At 39.4% G+C, this 19,779-nt stretch overlaps 1 protein-coding gene across 1 annotated transcript in view; it reads right to left on the reverse strand.

Moving 5' to 3' along the window:
* Positions 1 to 12,382, reverse strand: part of AGMO (alkylglycerol monooxygenase) — a 138,977-nt gene extending 126,595 nt beyond the window's left edge. The window contains 4 exon segments of the mRNA XM_057406227.1: positions 3,422 to 3,454; positions 3,456 to 3,608; positions 10,036 to 10,283; positions 12,296 to 12,382. Coding sequence (XP_057262210.1) covers positions 3,422 to 3,454; positions 3,456 to 3,608; positions 10,036 to 10,283; positions 12,296 to 12,382 — 521 coding nt within the window.
* Between the last annotated feature and the right edge of the window lie 7,397 nt (positions 12,383 to 19,779).

The following is a 19,779-nucleotide window of genomic DNA, read 5'->3' on the forward strand; positions in this document are numbered from 1 at the left end:
TTACAAGAGATGATATGTATGCACAAAGCAATTCAACTCACTACATGCTGTTGATTCTAATAAGCCTGAAAACAAAACACATTGCCTTGTCCAATTAGACTTTTCCTACTGCACCTACAGTTTTAATATCTGGCATACAAGTATCACCAATTTATGATTTGCATTTTCTCCATCGATGAAGTAAGAAACACTGAATAAATACTGTTTTCCCTCAAAATATGCAGTATTTCTGTTACAGATTGTGAAATGGAAAAACATACTTAAGAGGTTGAATATGGTCTGTGACTCCTAATTTTTTCATTAAATGTAAAGACCTCTTTGCAATGATGCATCTGAAGCTTCATTCTGACTAACAGACTGAAGCCCACCATTTTAGATTCAACCACAGATTTTTTAAGGAAGTGGCAAACCATTGCTGCTAGTTGAGAAAATGAAAATTAGTCCCTAGGAGAGGATACAATCAATGGTGTGTTAATCTAACCTTCAGCTGTTAATGATTTGCACTACTATTTCCCCTGATGCTGTGGGTTCTGCTGAAATATTGTTTTAGCAGTTTCTGTCAGCTTTCCCTACCTTTTTTCTGCTGAAAGGGAAAGACTGAAGTGAAAGTCTTAGCAACAGATTTTGCATCAGCTTTCCTTTCTGACCCAGCTCTTTAACACCATGGAAGCAGAAGACAGAAGGATAAACTGTTCCGTCTTTTCAGTTCAAGCCTTTTAAGCCAGTCTTATTATTCACAACTCCTTTTACTTACAAAAGAGGTGTTACACTAAGCAGTCACCATTGGAATTGCAATAGTAACATGCAATTAAATAATTTAGAAAGTCTGTATTTTGCCTGTTTTTTTCACATTCAGCCAGAAAGTTAAAAACTTACAGAACTCTTTTTGGAAAGAGCTACTGAGGAGAGTGTTGTATTTTCAGCCATGAGAGCTGCATAAGTGACCTGGAAGAGACTTCTTGTGCTGGTGTAGCAGTAAGTGCGTGCACCAATCCTGCAGATCTGCCTCATCCTGCAAAGTTTGCGTCCTTCAGGATCTTTTGGTTCACTCAGTTGAAACAACCTTGCAAAACAATTCTCATCCAAAACAAAACTGCATACCCCGCAGGCCAAATTCTGCAGCAAAATGTGTGAGTGCCAAAATAATAAAAGTACTCAGCACCTTTCAAAGCTGTGTTCCACTCACACACACTGGTTTTCTTAGCAAGTATTTCTTCCAGGAGTAAGTGCATCTGAAACATTTTAGCACTCTTAAACTAAAGCCAAAAAGCCTCACAAAATCATTCACTTTATGTGTATCACAGTCTCTTTGTTTAACTTAATCAGTCCTTAATATTTCAGATAATAAAAAAAAAAAAAAAAAAAAACAAAACAACAAACAAACAAAAAAAACCCACAGTATTTCACAGGGTAAACCTGTGAAGTGTATGACTGACTAGGAATTTTGAGTTAAGATGAAGAAGCGACATTTGAACTATTCCAATATTAGCTGCATGAAAACTAGAGTAAGCTTTTATCAGGTTTGTGTGCCGGTGCACACAACTCTTTTGATAAATATTACACTGGTAAATACAGTATAATTATTTATATTTATTTTCTTACAGCTTAAAATATAATGAAAAAATTAACGTTTCTCCTTCAAGATCATGCTCACAAGCCACATGAAAAGCAACAAAATGGTTTGAACATAGAATACACTACACACTAGCTGCAAAAATACCTTTACAAAGTTCTTAAATGTACTTCATGTTTGAAGACATTACCTTATGTTTGAATACTTATCATGCTGAAAGCTCATGCCACTTATTTGCAGGTATATGAAGAGTTTTGAGAGAGACATTATTTATCTGCCAAACTCCTTAAAGTGCTTCAGCCATGATATCTACTACTGATAACTAACATCACAAATTGTCTTTGCACCTAATTTAAAAGCACACAGACCTTGTCAAAACTTTTCTTGATTAGAAAGTTAAAAATAAGTAAAAACCCCATGAACATCAAATGATCAACAGATTACAAAATGGGTGATTTACACATTTCAGAAAATGTGTGCTACTTGACAGAAGGCGTAATTTTTTTTGTTGCTGTACAATTTTAATGCATTTTATCAGTAACCTGGATCAAAAGAGGAGATTTCTAATAAAAATTTCTATGACAAAAACCATGTATCCTTAAGTAACAAAGAGAACATTTTATGGATTCACACTACTTCAGGACAGCCAAATGTACAATCCATGCATTTCTATGTAGCCAAATAGAAGAACACATTGCCTATGAATGAGGAATGCAAGCCACAGAATCTAAAAGAAAAATGGGGATGAAGAATGGCTCAAAGGACCTGGGATATATAAAGGGAAGAACAACAAGTAGAAACAGCGAACAAATGACTTCATTATTTGGCACTGATGTAGCTATTTCTGAAATATGGAGTCCACTTGAGACATCAACACTAAGAAGACTGAAAAACCTGCAGAGTATTCAGAAAAAGGACTGTAGGAATAACTGAATACTTGAAAATACACCATAGAGTCAAATTCAAACAATAGACACTTTTCTTCATGTAAGGAACAGATTATATACAATTTGATGGTAATCTGTAAATTCATACATGGAGCATAGAAATGTAATCCCATTCTAACCAAAAAGATGTAACAAAACCGATCATCTTGAAGCTCATATCAAAGGCAGACCTAAAACATAATACTCTTCAGAAGTAATTAGAGCTCCTGAAAAACACTCACAGCAATTTACATAAGGAATCTTCTGCATTCCCTTTTACTGGATATTTCTTTAATCCACAATGGATATTTCTTTAAAAAACAACTCTATTCACCATGAACTAATACAGGCAAATACTACGGCCTTTACATTGGAAGACAGATTAGATGACCACATCTGCAATAATTTTCTCAGGCATTAAAACCCACTGATTTAAAAATCAAGATTATGACTGAGTTCGAAGAACTCTGTATCACATGCATATTCACAATTCTATCAATCTGATTATAGGTACACAATTTAAATTTTTAAAGGCTAATGAAAATAATTCATTTATTTTGGTTTATTGGTCATTTTGTTTTCTTCTTTCTGAAGTTTCATGAAAGAAATCTCAGATCTTAACCTACAGTCTAACATAAAATATGATCAAGTCAGCTGAAGTCTCAGAATTAGCAAAAGGTGACAACAAATATAAAATATAGGATTAATATAACTGGACATGGAAAATATCCTGCAAGTATCATATTTAGCCTTACGATTAGAAAGACATTTACATGCTTTATGCAACTTCATTTTAGCAAAGTAAAATCCAGACGCCTTGTTTAATCATTTTCAGTTAGCAATAACTTCAATATATAATTCTCTTTTCTTCATTCTTAGTGATTAAAAAACAATCTTAAGCTAATATAACAGCTATACTTACTCTGGCAGTCGAGACAGAATACCTAAAGAAAGAACATACGCCATCATTGATCCGACCTGACAGCTTACGCTTCTGAACCCAGCAGACAGCAAACTCCAGCACAATAAAAGCAACGAAGAATGGAATACTCTGAAAAACAGTTTGAAGAAAAGAAGTCACAACACAAATAGAATTAGAACCAGCTTTCCTAACAGCAGTCTATGCAGCTGGATACTTCTCAGGTTTGTTGGAAACTTACTAACTACTACTATGATAAAGCTTCACATGAACCTCATGAATCAGAACAACCAAGGCCACCATTTAGTCCATAACACTGGCATAAATCCAGTGTACTAACTTTGTCCAATATTATTATATTTTGTATCTTCTGCACATAAACTGCTAATGGCACCAAAACAAAACATGAAAGTATTTCCAAACTGATATTTCTCACATTCAAGTAAATCTGTCAGAGCAGCAACATTTGTGGATTCCTCCAACCACAAGGCAAAATGGAATCTGCTTTCAATTTGGTATGTAACCAGGTTTTGAACGTGTTCAGCCACTGAAGTTGGCATCCAAAAGTATTATCTGAAAGACACAGTAAGTGAGTTTTTTCTACTCAGCGTTTTTGTAGCCATGGTTTTTGCTGCAGGTATCAACAGCTCTTCTGACTGCTTTTTCATCAGAGTAACTGATGAAACTATGTAACACTAACTATGCAGCCCATTCCAATTTGGGCCACACAACACGTTCTCATAGTAATGATACATTATTCCCTTTTTTAATTTTGTACTAATTGTAAAACAATTTTCTGCATTCCTCAAGAAAAATATAATGATGAGCAAGACTGAACCATTTCTCACCCACAATACTTCTTCAGTCTAGGATTCAATTCATGCTGTCCAACTGGCAAGTTGAAAATGCATGCTAGGAACACCCAGCAGATGAAGGTATGGTTGTGACTAGTGGTAAGACTGGTAATATTGTGACAATACTATTTTTCATCAGTGGAGAAAGATGTTACAGCTGTTATCATATTTTTATCAGCACAGGCAAGAAAAAACATGTTTTTTTACTGACCCTGAAGTCCTAACACTCCCTACACTTCATGAGTGGAAAGAATGAAGAGTAGTGGCAACATATCAGCCAGCAACACCAAAATGTAGAAGGCCAGCAGCAAGGTAAATAGGAATGATCTATTTTACATGTATCAGAACTCTGTGTAAATGAATGATTCTTCATCTGCCCCCCTCACTCTGTAGAAAACATTTAGATGACTTTGGAGACATTCACGCAACTCCTCAGTGATATTAATTAAGGCATAAAATTCCCATCATGTTTCTGCAGGACAAGAGAAATGCTAGACCAGGGAGACTTTCTGCACCACTATAGGAGGCATCAGCTGCCAAACCTCTGCTAGACATCTTCTGCTATCTCCTTCAAATGACCTGCAAACACATACAGATTTCCTGACTGAAGCCCTCCAAACTGTAGGCTTTGCATAGAGGAGAGGCTGCTCCTGCCTATACAACATTTAATGGAAGAAGCATATTGCCTCTGCAAATGCCGTTGCATTTTGGAGGGTGCTCATTTGCTCATTTTTGTTGCCAAGTGAGATATCTGGGAATTCCTACCAGGCTGGGACACAAAAGAGACTAAGATGGATACAGACCAGATTGCTCAGTCAAAGAAGAATTGGATGATTCAAACCATGCAAGCAGCCAGAGATTTATAGCAACTAGGAAATGTGAAAGTTCATAAACTTCAGCAGCTCAGGGTTAGATTACAATAACAGATGAACAGAGATTAATATCAACATGGCACTTTTCAATTTAGCTGCCTAGCTTGCTTTTTAACAGCAGTTTAGGCTTCTAAAAGCCTGTGTTGGATATATGCTAACTGATGATACAAAAACCTGTGGAAGCAAGCCTATGGATAAAGCCTAACCAGCATCCAAGGGAGGAGAAGGGGAAGGGCACACCCCACCACCATCCATTTTTAATCACTGAAACACTATTTAAAGACATAAGTACTCCTTGTTTTGCATAGCTGCTTCATTTCTGAGAAGACAAGACCTTTAATGTCTTAACCGATATAATTAAAGAACAGATTCCTAACTTATCAAAGGTAGGTGACAATAGCTGTACATTCCAGCAGAGATAAAACTAAGAAACACTTAACCACAGTATTAAGAGACAGGTCTAGCACAGACTACAGGCAGTTTGAAACTAAGGAACAGCAGAAGCTGCATAGCAAGTTGAATGAGCTCAGGACAGAACAAGCGAGATTCTTTATTCACAGAATGAAAATTGTTAATAGAAAATATACAATGCCTATATTCTGTGTGGCAATTCACTTAACCTAGCAACTTCTGAAATGGTTAAAATACTTGACTTTATACTAATACACACTAATATAACTTCTTTCTCATTGACTTCATCAGATACTTTCTTCCCACTGTGAAGCTGTGAGATAGCCAAGTATTTGACAGCACTTTTTGATTCACAAATAGGGAGTGTCACAACAAAGAAGATAAGCATCCAGACAGCCTTAACCTTCTGCCCATCAGGGAGCTTGTGAAAGAAAAGATTTATGGCATACCTCCTAGTATCTAAGAAATTACTACCTGTCTCCCACATATCCACATTAAGCTTTGTCTAAAGCAGATCAAAGGGATCAACTATGTCAAGACTAGTATGTATTATTTATGTGACCATAACACCTAGTAGTTGTTGTCATGGAGTGGGATTGTATTATGTTAGATGCCACACAAACAGAGGGAAAATGCACTCCCTGTCCCAGACAGCCTACAGTCTAAACACAAAGTGAAGGATGATGCAAATAATTCAGGAAAAAGGAGCCAGTAATACAGATAATAATCCCACTAGCCTAATGACTACTTGCTTGGGGCTTCTTTTTAAGTTAAAGTGTCAATAAAGACATTTAAGGAACCCATTAAGGATAGGTAGCTCTACAAAACTTTTCAGGGATTGCCCCTACAAACTAAATGGCAGAAATGTAAGAAATAATCACTGTTGGCATCACAGGTCAGAGACAGAAGCTGGATCCTTTTGATATTTTCTGGTCTATAACTGTTTAACTGTTTGCAGTTTCTTTCTCTTCACCCATCACCAGAAATACTTAACAGAGATTTGCATTAGCTTATCATGTACTTGAATAACTGATCCATAACTTGAAAGTCTTACTTGGAGCACTAAGAGGTGTTCCCTTGCAGAACTCTTGCAGAATGCAAAGAACCATCTAAAATCAGTTCCTCTTTATACATTTGCAAAAAACAATATTCTAAGTTGAAACTCAGCATAAATTCATGGCTTTATTGCAAGTCTTGAAACAAGTTTCTATTTTCTTAAAGTCCCAGGTCCTTATAACATAAGAATCTCAACTTTCATGTAAAACTAAATGCAAAGGTTCTGGGCCTCATTATTTAGAAGCAAGGCCTAAAATGTGAATTGAGTGTAAATGTGAACTTAATCTTTAAGCTCTCAAAATCACACAGTAAATAGAAAAGAAAAACAGTGATTATTAAATCTAAAGCTTTCATTTTGAGGCTCTCAGCAGAAGGAACAGTGCTTTCTCCCCCTGAGGCTAACTCAGAAAGTCTTTACTGAGCTTAAGTGATAATTTCAGAATGCAGCAAGAAGCAAAGTGAAGTTGTTGTTGTTCATGAAAACTATTCAGCAAGCAAAAGGGAGCACTCCATCTGTCCTTCTGCAGACTATAAGAGTATCAAAAATCCTAGAGCATGCAGAGCATAATATGATATCTATAGCATAGAGCATGCTCATGAAAGGACAGGGCAAGCATCAATATACATTGTAAGAGTCAGAATGTTCTGCCCTGGAGAAAGAAAATTGACTAACACTTTCCCTTCTGTTCCCTGAAATAAGGGAAACTTGAGGGTTTCTAATTCTATATGACAAAAGCTTGCATAAAATTAAATTCTGTGATTATGGTCTAGGATTTTATCCCCTTTTCCCAGAATTTTGGAGATTAGTTGGACGGGTGACTTTTCCAAGGGCACTGCTGCAGTCACTGGTAGCTGACCACCTCATGTTTTAAACATGACTTGTAGCCTTCACATACAGTTCTGCCAGCATAGAGAGCTTGATGCAGGAACCAGGAACTGTCACGCATCCTCTGAAAATGGAAGTAATATAACCACAGCCAGAAAGTACACCACACAAGTTAAGCAAACTAAATTATTCTATTCTGAAAATCAGAGCTGCTTCACTCACTGCTGCTACTTGCTGCACAACTGACTAGCTCAAAGGCGCTACTTCTATAAAGTGCATATATTTTGCAAATCACCAAAGTGCTCAATTTTGCAGATCGCTAAAAACATGAATATTTGAGTGAATTATGAGGTTCTGACTCCTGCCTAATGTTGGAAGGTGAGTATCACCACAGCTGTAGCCATGTGATCTAATGTACTAGAAATGCCCTCATCCACTTAATACATGATACAGAGCTGAGATCTAAACCCCACTTCTATATGGTGTCTCAGAGAAAAAAAAAAAATAAATGTTTAGGAGACACAAATGTTATCAGTAGTTTGTTTCACACCCCCATCACAGTTACTGCCTTTTAGAGTGAATTATTTAAGCAGAGGCCTTCATTTATTACCAGCTCTGCACTAGGAATTTTTTGTTCTGCATTGGGCTGAGTGCAGACATCCACCTCTGTATTTGTAGCAACTCAAGGGGTTACCACTCCAAGGCCCCCGTGAATGGCTCATCACTAGCCATTTCACTATGAAACTAGCCCTGCTGAATCCAATGGATCTGCTGTTCTTGCAATTGTTCCCTGAACAGTCTAAGAGAAGCTGCAAGACCAGTAGGTCAAATAAACAAGCGACAAGCAGCTGGAGAGGGACTGTAGATAGCTGCCTTCTCCCCAAAGACACATGGCTAGAAGGTGTGAACACTGCCTATGCTCAGAGCAAAGCCATACAGTTAAGACAGTTACACCACTTTAAAAGACTTTTACAGACCCACCTAACCAAGCAGCAAAATGTCTGTTCCAGCAACAAATGCACTGTGGCGCGTGGGGGGGATGGATTTCTAGTACAACTAACTCAAGCAATTAAAGTATAGCCATAATAGCAAAAGCTTTTTTAGTGTAGATTTTTTGCAAGGTATATATTCACTTACAAACTTGCCACAATGGTGCTCTACAACAGCAGAAGCATGGAGGCACTTTTATAATTCAAATAAGTATTAAGAATACTTACTCAAACTTTTACAGCTTTGTGTCCAAGCAAAGAAACTGCAAGTTTGGCCAAGATCTGAGCTGAATATTTGCACAGGTCTGCATAGGAGAAGAAAACCCAGAGATGTTAAGGAATGCTGCAGGCAAGAAAGTGAATGATACTTGGTTGGAAATACAGAAACAGTAAAAGGTATTGAGATGGGCAATAGAGCTAGAGGGCTGCTGACTGGGCAAACCTTTTACACTCTAGACACTCTTTTTCAATCAAGACACTTACAGCTTAGCTGCAAAATGCCTCTGAGGAAAGCAGTTTGTCTATCAGACACTGCACACACAGGATGGGTTTGTGGCATCTGCCGGCTCACCTGATCCAAAAGGGTGATGTTTGCTGACAACAGGCATCAGAGAGGGGCTGCTGCTGCACACTACAATTCCCAGAAAGCTGCCGATGGTGCTGCAGGGCTCTACGCAACCCATGACGCCCCCCATGGCAACCCCAACAGCAGCTGCAGGCCAAGGTTTACCTGACAGAGGAGCTAATCAGAGCTACCAGGACCTGTGCAGTAAGTGTGGATCTTCAGTGAAGTTGGGCTGAACTTACTTCGACAAGGACATAACAGTGTTTACATGCTGTCTCTATGAAAAGCTCCAGGACACTGGTCCTGGTTTAGCAGGAACTGGGCAACAAGGTTTGTGCAATAGGTAGGACATAAGGCAGCAAAGGTACTTCCATGGGAGTGGATAAACTGTCAAGGCAGGAGGGGAGGGAGGGATATGCTGCTGCCTGCTGACAAAGGAGTTCTCACCCCTGACCTCTGTACTCTTGCCTTGGAGCTTTAGGACCCAGCACTGTCCCAACACAAATATTTGTTCTCAATTCTCTTAAACAACCTTTATTTTTTACTTTTTTATTTTTCTTTCTTTTGCTGAGCTTGTAGCACTCGCCTTAAGCACACAAAGAGACCTGACTTTTTGCTTGCTTTAAGAACCATAATAGCCAAACACTGCATGGGGTTTTCTGGTTTACTCAGCTCAGTGTTCTGTCACTGTATCCAGCAGCACTGCCAATCTGAACAATATTAGCATCAACCCTCAGATATTTGGGGTGTTTTTTCTGGAAACTTTAGCTTCTGGTATCAGGAGAAGGCATCTGAGCCTTCACTTAAAATACATTAAAATAGAGTGCAGGGTTATACAGTTTACACAGGGAGCTTGCAGGCAGAGAGCCCAGGAGCGGAAGCAAAGACAAGGTGCTTTAATTTAGGTGCCATCTCTCGGACGTTGTTTTTTTGGGCTGCCTGCGGTACCCGCAAGGGCAGGCGGCAGCCGCGCAGGGTGCGCGCAAGGTACGGCGGGGGATGCTGCCGGGAGGATGGGGGAAGCGGAGCGGCGGTGGCTCTCACCTTCTCACGTAGTCGGGCACCTCCTCCACCTTGCGGAAGGAGCTCTCACCGGGCGGCAGCACGTAAAGAGGGCGCGGAGCTGCTGCCCCGGCGTGGTGGCCTGCGGGCCGCCTGCCTCGCTCTCCATGGCCCGGCTGCGCTGTGCTACGCGCCGCCGCCGCAGGTGCGCACAGCGAGGACCGCCCCCTGCCCAGCACCAAGACGGCGCCCGGCCGCGGAGCAGCGACTGGGGCTCTAGAACGGTCCGACTGCGTGTACCCACAACACCGGGGGACTTGAGGTTGCTTCGGGAAGAACCACACATTTCTTTCTTCTCTTTCGCTCGTGCTACTTGGGAGGTTTTCTTGGGGTTTTGAGGGGGGGGGGGGGGGTGTTTTTTGTTTTGGGGGGTGGGGGTGTTGCTTTGTTGGTGGGGTTTTTGGTGGTTGGTTGTTTGGGGGAAGAGGAGGAAGGTTATGTGTCATCATGTACATGGCCCACTCCTGGGAGTCACAGAATCACGAAAATCCCAGAACGGTTTGGGTTGGAAGGAATCTTAAAGCTTATCTAGTTCTAACCCCCTTCTGTGGGCAGGGACACCTTCCAGGAGACCAGGTTCACCTGGCCTTGACAGGCACAGCTTCTCTGGGCAACCCATGCCGGCGTCTCACCACCCAAGTAAAGAATTTCTTCCTTTTATCTAATTAAATCTCCTGTCTGACAGTTTAAAACCAGTCCTCTTGTCCTATCACTGCATGCCCTTGTATAAAGTCTGTTCTCCAGCTTTCTTGTAGGCCCCCTTTAGGTGCTGAAAGGTTGCTGTAAAGTGTCCCTGGAGCCTTCTCTTCCCCAAGCTGAATAGCCAACTCAAGTAAAGGGAGCCCTCACACACCTAGCCACTGCATGTCCCAGTTCCCTTCTCCCCCTCAAAGAAAAATAATCTCTAAACAGCGCAGCTCAAGCTGTCCTTTTCCACTTGTAGATATGTTTCCACTTGTAGGTGTGTTTCCACATGCAAAAATCTTGTTCAGGTTTTGACTTCTGAATAAAAAAGCAAAATTGTATAAAATTAAAATGTTAAGGGTGTTGAGAAACAACTAGAGATGTGGTTGTTTGCTCCCATGTTCAGCTGTATGGGTCAGTTGAGCACTGCCCAACTGTGGGTTTTAAACTTTCAGAAGAGCTTATCACAGCTCAATTCTCCAATTAGTATGACTATACTAGAGGTCGACTCCAGCAGCTTTTTAATGCTTTCATTTATAAAGAAATGAAAACTAGGGGAATGCAAAGAAACAGTGAAAACAAGTGTATGCGAGATCCATGTAGGAAAGTACTTTTAGAAAAGGGAATAACGACAGGCTTTGTACATTCAGGCCCCAAGTCTGAAGCTCAGGAGCATGCATTTTGCTGTCAAATGTTTCTGAACCACACTTGATATGTTTGGTGTTAGTACAAATAATAAGCTTTGTGATAAAATAGATTAGCCAGAAATAAAATAACACAGTGTCCCAACAGCCCCTTCATATCAGATGTTCAGTTCCAGTTACGGTCTTTCCAGAAGAAATGGACTGTAAATCCTGCTGTAAAGGATTTTGCCACAATTTAAATCCTGCCAGTCATTAAAGAAAAGTTTTCTACTTTGAATCAACCCTTAGTTTTGGGACTGTAGCAGGTAACTTCAGATGAAGTTTTTGTTTAGAAAAAGAAACAATAGAAAGAAGCATAGAGAAATTGACATTAAAATAATTGAAGTAATGCACATTTATGATGTTTGTATTAAATGTCACCATTTAAACAATATTCTGCATATTGATTTGTTACATTAATTAATAATGTAACAATTCTGTAGTGCATGAATGTCAGAAAATAGCAGGAAGTGCCAATTAAAATATTTTACATTAAGTTGAACAAAGCCTAAGTGTTTTCAAATGGCATTAACGGTGAAATAGATTTAGGCACTCTTAATATGTATAGCTTACACTAGTACTTGATAAGTAAAAAAATAATAAACTTATTATAATGCTTTAAAATTACATCCTAGTGTTCTCAGCTTCAATGGTGATTTATGGAAATTTGAGAATTCTCATAGAAATCTAGTTATTAACTTCTAAAGTCTGAATTCACCGAAATGAAAACATGAAATTTACTCAGACCCACACAAATCAACAGCCTTCTGACTAGATCTTCATTGTAGGCAAAGACATTTGGTAGAAAGGGTTTGCTTTTTCATTTAGATTAGCCTAAGTAGTTCCATGGCATAAGTCCTTGAACTTGCCCTAACCCCAGCCACACCATCCCAGCAGGCAGCCCCGAGCCCTCTGTTGCTGTGGTGCTGGTGGTCATCTTGTTCCACTGTCAGCTCCCACATTATCAGTGAACAGTATCTACCTGGAAGGAGAACGATGATTAGCAGGGCAAGGGAGCCCATAGTCACACAAGGTGAGATAGATTTCAGGTACCATAGAACCACTACCTCGTATCACACCATTCAGCAAAAGAAGAGAATCCATCAGGCTTTGGGGACTTTATACTTCTGTAAAAATTATTATTTTAAACCTCCATTTCAGTGTAAATTATCACCCAAGTATCACTGTACTGAAATTCTTGTTTTGAAAACTCAAGGAAAGAATTTGAACTTGATTATGCCTCACAGGGGAAACAGATGGGTTGTGTTTTCCAGCTTCTGAGTCCAATGAAAAATAGATTATAGCAGTACAATAGCTACACTTCTGGTGAGAACAATGATTTTTAATCCTATCTGGAGCATCTATGACTTTTAGACAAGCTTCAGTATAATCTGCCTACAAACGTAGCTGCTGTTTTCTATTTAAGCCTTGAAACTTAACATGCAGTTTCCAGTGCTTGCCCTTTCTTTTGTTAAGAAAGGAACAGAAAAGCATCCAGGAATGTTGCTTTAGTGGAAGCACTACCTCTCTACCAGACAATGATCTCTCCATTCTGTGACTTTTTTTTCAGGAGTTGATTTTTATTCCAGTTATTTTCTGCAAAGAGTTAAATTGCCTACTTTTTTTTTTTTAATTTACAATTAAAAAATACGAAAATATAGAAAAGTAGATGTTTCTCATCCTATACTGCCATCAAAAATACAGAAGGATGTTCTGTCTGGAAACTAGGATTCTGCTGTTGATTAGTAGATCGTTCCAGTAACTAGGGCAACAAAAGCCTCTGTTCTACTTAGAGGAAATTGAGGAGCTGGCCTAACATGATCTGTAGGTGGATCATATTTTGTTTTCTCTAAAGAACTCCATCCCACCCACTTCATGAACAGAGAACGCCCAGACGCTTCCTGTTTGGGTCTCTCAGAGCACTAAACCAGCACTAAATAACAAACTCATAAAGGGAATTAGGGCAGGTTGAAATTGGAATGGGCGATATAGTCTGCCTTGGCAATCATTCCCAGCAAAGTGAATCATATCCAGAACCGAGCTGGGCTTAGTATGCTTTATTTGCGTAGTACTATTTTTGAATATAGAAAAACTTTAAATGAGTACATTTTGATGAGCTTCTATATTCATGCTTGGCAATGGATGTCATTAGGGGAGCACTAAATGCATCAGTGTTATTATAAAACTGGTATTATATTTTGAACATGGTCTTTGCCAGTGGTAAACCCTACATTTTACAGTATCTTTAAAAAAAACCAAAACTACTTGTTTATTTGTTCATATTATATAAGCTATATGTATTAATACCAATTCTTAACAGCATAATATTGACTCCAGAAACCTGACGACAGGGATGTTCTGCATGTTAATCAACATCATGCCATGCATTTAGCTACTTTGCTAACTTTCCATTATTTCTATTAGTAGGTCTGCTAGCTATAGAATGGTGCTCATATACAATCATGCAGGATTATTCAATTCAGTGCAACCAGTAAGCAAAGTCAATTTATTCAAGGGTTGCCAAGATGTCTATAGAGAGTAACACACCCTTCAGGCAGTCTGCTTGATAAACATCCAGTGATAAATGTTCATACTAGTCTTAGAACTTTATCCTCTACATTTATTTGTTACTTGTATTTCTTCTTGATCTTATAGCAGGTTGTTTTTATTCTTTTATTTTTTAAAACACAGTCATATGTCTGATAGCTATGTCTGCTTTCTGTTATGGAGAAAATATACATTTCTAAAAGTTATTTTTTAAATTCCCTTTTTTTCCTTATTCTCTCCCCTAGTGCATTGACCACAGGAATTATTTTCACCTTAGACTCTAGTACCCTACTTAGGTGAGCCAAGCGTTGACTTTCTGCTGGAAAGTGGATGAATAGCACTGTTCTCTCTCCCTTTTCTGACAGGCTTCTTCTACCATTCAGCTTGGCCTGGCACAGAGACTGACAGGATTCCTCCATGAGTTTGTTTACTTAACAAACTCACATAGCAAGAAATTAAGCCAGAAGAGGAGTAATTTTGCAATTTCCTAGTGCAGTAGTGAGCTAAGTGGCTCATGAGAGGGTCCAGGGGGTGCAAGAGCTGCATGAAAGTCCAGGAGAAAAAAGGGCAGATCCCAGAGCTACAAACGACAGATGAGAAAATGAGATAGAAACAGGACCTCATTTCAGCAGCAGCAAGTTATTAGATAACTGAGCAGCTCATGGAGTCACAGCCTCCTATGCAATTGCCAAAAATATGGCTTCAGCAGGCTATCGTATGTCAGCATTCAACTACATCCAAACAGTTGATGGTTCCTTGACATCAGCACTTCAGTAACTGCCTTTTTCAGAGTTACCCTTTTTTCTCTAAAGCTTATGCCTAGCAGGATGGAATCTTTTATTTGCCTATTCACATAACTACATGTGTTATATACTGCATTTTATGCATGGGGTTTGGCTGGACAGGAAAGTTCCCTGGTCTTCCATGTTCTAGATGCCACACATGGATGGGGTCATGGGGCATCTTCTGGAAGGAGGGTACGTAAGGGACAATCAGGCTACGAGGAAGACAGGAAGGGATAGTTCAAGAGGTATAGCAGATGAAAGGTATAGCATGAGATGGGGAGGCAGGGGCCTGATCAGCAAGGGTACAACAGTGGCTTAAAGTTGCAGGAGGGAGGTTATTCTGGAGACCAGAGGAGGTTTGGCAAGGTTGCTGCAAAGCTCAGACATAGGTCTTTAGGTAATGGCTCACCCTGTTAGGCCTCAATAAACAGCAGGGGAATTGGCACTCATGCTCTGTATTTTCATTAGTCCTCAAACAGCAAAACCTCAGTTTTCTGTATTTCAGAGGCTACTTTGGTTTAGTTTGTATTCCAATAAAACAATATCAGAGATAGAAAATCCTTTCAGTGTGGTTGCTATACTGACTGCAAGGAAGACTGCTGGGGGTGTTCATCATGAAGCTCTGATTTTGGGGAGCAAATCACAAGCAGAAAGCCCTCCATGTTTCCATGTTAGCCTTCTTGAACAGTGCTGTAATAGCAAGAAGTTCCCTAGGGAACCTAAGTAGTGTTTTGAGCCCTTCCCCATTTCCAGCTGTGTTGTGCACTCTCGGCACTTTCCTTGTGCAAGCCGTGGTGGTCATTAAGCTCTGTGCTGAGGCATTTCAACATGCTCCATCAGCAGAAAAAATAAAACTAAATGGTAAAAATGGCTTCAGTTTGTCTGGAGTGAAGTCAAGACATTCACAACAGGAAGAATGATCAGGACGACATGGCAGTCTAGACTTTACCCTGCTGAAGAAAGCTTGGGAATTTCAGAACATCAGACTTATTATCTCATGCCTAGGCTCTGTAGAAATATTTGTCAGTGGACAGGCATGGGGTCTGACTAAGTGATTGTTCATCCTCTGCCTGCATGCCTCATTGCCTGGGCTGTTCAGCTGCCCATGGGTGGGCTTCTAGGCTGCCCCATCTTCTGAGTGCTTAGTTACCAATCTTCTTAAGAGATGAACTCCCAATAGGTCACTTATTTGCACTCAAAGTTGGCTTCTTGGGCTGCCTATCTCTGCACAGTCCGAAACACCTCCACAAAGCTGCTTTTAAGCCATGAAGAGCCATTCACTAGCTGACTTGATCATGCCTAGTTCTAATGCAGACAACACAGCTGCCTGGTGAGTCAGGAAGCAGTCATCAGGGTACTCAGACCAGCTGAAGAATCACGGAATGATTTGGGTTGGAAAGGACCTGAAGATCATTTAGTTCTAACCCCTCTGCCATGGGCAGGGATGCCTCATCCTTGACCATGTCATCCAAGGCTCTGAATAAGGCAGAAACTTTTTAAGGGCATTTCTGATTTTTTTCTCAGCATTTTCTGCTCTTGAAATACTTTAACCTTTTGTTCCTACTGAGGAAAAATGTGTTTTGTTTTTTTGGTGGGAGAAGGGATGGGAGTAACTGGAAAAATAAATTCCATCTTCAAGGCAGGCCTATCAAGTGACTTTAGAAGAGCAGCCTGCCCACCTGTTGTGAGTGCTTCCAAATTTTATTTGGCATGCTCTGCTGTGCAATTTCTTGCACTTTTATTCCTGAAAAAAAATCTCTTTTTAGATTAGTTTATTATGAATACTAGGGTTCAAGTTGCTGCATGTTGTAGATATGTCAGCATTATATAGCTTACAACCTCACATTCAGGATAGATATCATACCCCTCAAGATCATTTGATCAGACATGTTATAACTTATTATTTAATAGATCTTTGTGCCACCTGACCAGTAATTATAACTGTTTTTTATTACCAGAATAGTCTTTTGTGATTTTTAATTAAGAGCATATCAATACTAGGTAGATCCAAAGTTATGAAATATTTCATTACATGAATTGTTGCACATGCTACCATTTGACTGCTTATGCACAGGCAGGGATCATTTGGGTCATTTCTGAGTAGAAGCATAGGAAGTACCACCTCTCAAGCAAGACTAAGCAAAACACTGATTTTTTTTCTTTATCATAAAGAACAGTCACAGAGAATTATAAAGATTATTCATGTATATCTGAACTTCAACAGAAAGATGGTTACCATAAATTGACTCTGAACATCTTTCTAAAGATATATTATAGTACCAGCAGCAGATTAACTTTATAAAAATCACTGGGTAGTATTTTAAAGCTTGAGATTTTCAAGCATCATCTGGCATTAAATCAACTATTTTTCTCTGTCATGAGGAACAGGTAATAATTTCTTTTTCCTAGGAAAATCACACAGTTTCTGCTTCTGCCTAGCCTTCAAATCCCCAGTCCTTGAGGGAGAGATTATTTTCTGTAGATGACTCCCTTAAATAAAATACAGTGAGGTATAAAAGCTGAGTGCAAATTAATGTGTTTGAACAAAATAAAAAGTAAAAATAAACAGCAATCAATACTTAACCACCAAAGGTGGTAGAACACCTTTCTAGAGGTGGAAATCTTTTTCTTCTAATGAATAAGTTATCCGGGCCTCTAGCAGGCAGCAAGCCTGGTAATAGATGGACATTGCCACCCCATCACCAAGTGAAGTCTGCAGTCACTGTCCTGTGCCACCCCAGAGCTAGTGCTCACCTCTGGTCCAGCTGCCTTTCTACCCCTCTGTTAGTAGAGTTTGTTCCCCTCCCTTGCCTTTGAGCCTCTGCATCAATGCTGCAAATTCAGGTCTGGGGGCAGGTCTCTGGCCGGCTGGAGCCACAAGCTGCCAGCCTCCAGGGAGTCTCCATCCACCACTCATCCACAAGTAGCCTCTTCCTATCTTTCCTTTGTTATATCCTGCAGCTGATGCTCATGCTGCTGCAGGGGCTGCCTGAAGCACTTGCTTGTCATCCTTGGAAGCTTCACAGTCACGTATTTCCTCCCTTAGCTCCCTTACCTAGTGACTAAGTACCTCTGCCAAAGCACATCTCCCACAGTGAGATCACCTCAGGAAGAGGCACTAGATTCTCCCCACAGCTTAAATCTGTGTAACAGAATCCTTTGTAGCTCCAGTACATTTGGTGTACTCCAGATAGTTTATCCCTTATGTTGAGGACCAAACCTTACAATACTGTGTGTAATCCCATCCTACTTGGAGACATACCTGCACAATCTTCACACCCTAGGTGGCTCTCTAATTTCAAAATACCTATTAGCTGAAGTGCTGCTGACCTAAATAGATTCTTTCCTAATCAGCAGTCAGATAAAGACAGAAGTTGCTGGCCCTTTTTAATTGACACTCTCCCTTTCAGAAAGCAACTAACTGAAGCTGTTATCTCCAGAAGGCCGTGGAAGGTTTCAGAAGCAACTAAAAGCTGAAATTTGAAGAAAAATTAAAAACAGAGGAAAAACTAATTAAGAAATGGAATCTGCAATTATTTTTTTTTTTTGGGGGGGGAGGGACACATTACAAAACCAACCTTTAAGGAACACAAACAAGTGAAGATTCCTAGAAACCCTGAAGTTTCTGGAATATTTGAAATCTAGAGCAAACATCTAGTCAGGGGTCCTTGTACAGGGTAGCATATGATGAGGTAATTAAAGGCTACCATAATACATAAGCACTGAAACTATTAAACTTAAGGATAAATGTTTTCAGCCTTTGAGTGCCTTTTGTTTTGCAAGCTTGAAGTTCATTTCATGCCCCAAGCTTTTTAATATAGTATGAAAAGCAAGAATAACTCTAAAAGTGATTTGATAAAATAAAGGATTGAAATGAGTACGATCAATCAAATTACAAGTAATATATATGTCACATTTTGCCACAGCAAAACCCTTTTTTTTTTCTCTTTTTTGTATGATGAATGTAAATGAAAAAATAAATCAAACTTCACCTATGCATGCACATCACTTTCAAGAAAAAAAAGGTTATCCACTACAAAAATCACTTAAGAAATGCCTGGGTTTTCCTCATTCATTCAACTTCCAAAATTTAGTTCTCCATATATTCGTGAATGTTTCTAATCTCTTTTTATGTTCAGGGAATGAAATAGGCTTCAAATTTGTATGTCATAAGTATGGAATGTATTCCCTGATATTTACTTGTGGGGAATCCTTACAGTGTTACAGAGTAACTTGCACAGCAGCTGCAATCAAGATGTCTGTAAGGTTTCTTTACTGTGCTGTTTACCTGTTCTGAAACACTCGTTGATTTAATATCTGAGCCAAAGCCCAACCAGAATAGGAAGATTTGTATGTGCAGTATTTTGGGGAATGCTTAGGGGGTTGTGGAGGTTTCTGCACCAATATTTCAAGATACTGGGAGACAAAATAGTGAAAAATTAGAAAAAGGTTTTGTAAGAGTTCAGATGCAACTATCGAGGTCAGTTCTGTCTACTTAGCGTAGGTTTGCAATGAATCAGCTCTGCAGTTTTGACATGAATCATCTCTCTAGCTTTTAACAGACTGACAAGCTACCTGGGGAATGCATGTTTTCTTGAAGGACAACAAAATCTAGCACAGGCTACATGGGCAATCTGAATAAAGCAAAACAATTTATAAAATACATTATTCTGCATTTTTCAGTTAAAAAAAAACCAACAAAAAAAAAAAAAACACGAAAACAAAACCAAAAACCAGCAATGCATTGACCTCCCAGCTCTCTGGAGTTAACTTGTAGATTGATGAAGATTTAGACCATGGTTCTGTCAGTAAAACTGCTGTTGACATACTTCAGCCATTTCTGTAACACGGTTAGTCCTTTCTTTTGTGCCACAGCAATGTATATATTTGGATTTGGAATGCAGTGAGAGAAACAGATGGGATGGAAAGAGGGGAAACCAAGAATAAACATAGACTTTACCAACTCTTCAGAATTAAGGAAGTTCATATTAACTTCACTTTCCTTGAGAAGTGTCACTGAATACAGG

The sequence above is a fragment of the Pezoporus wallicus genome, unplaced genomic scaffold, assembly GCF_028554395.1.
Source record: "Pezoporus wallicus isolate ANWC-B61680 ecotype Strahan unplaced genomic scaffold, APGP_CSIRO_Pwel_v1 contig_5879, whole genome shotgun sequence".
Lineage (NCBI taxonomy): Eukaryota > Metazoa > Chordata > Aves > Psittaciformes > Psittacidae > Pezoporus > Pezoporus wallicus.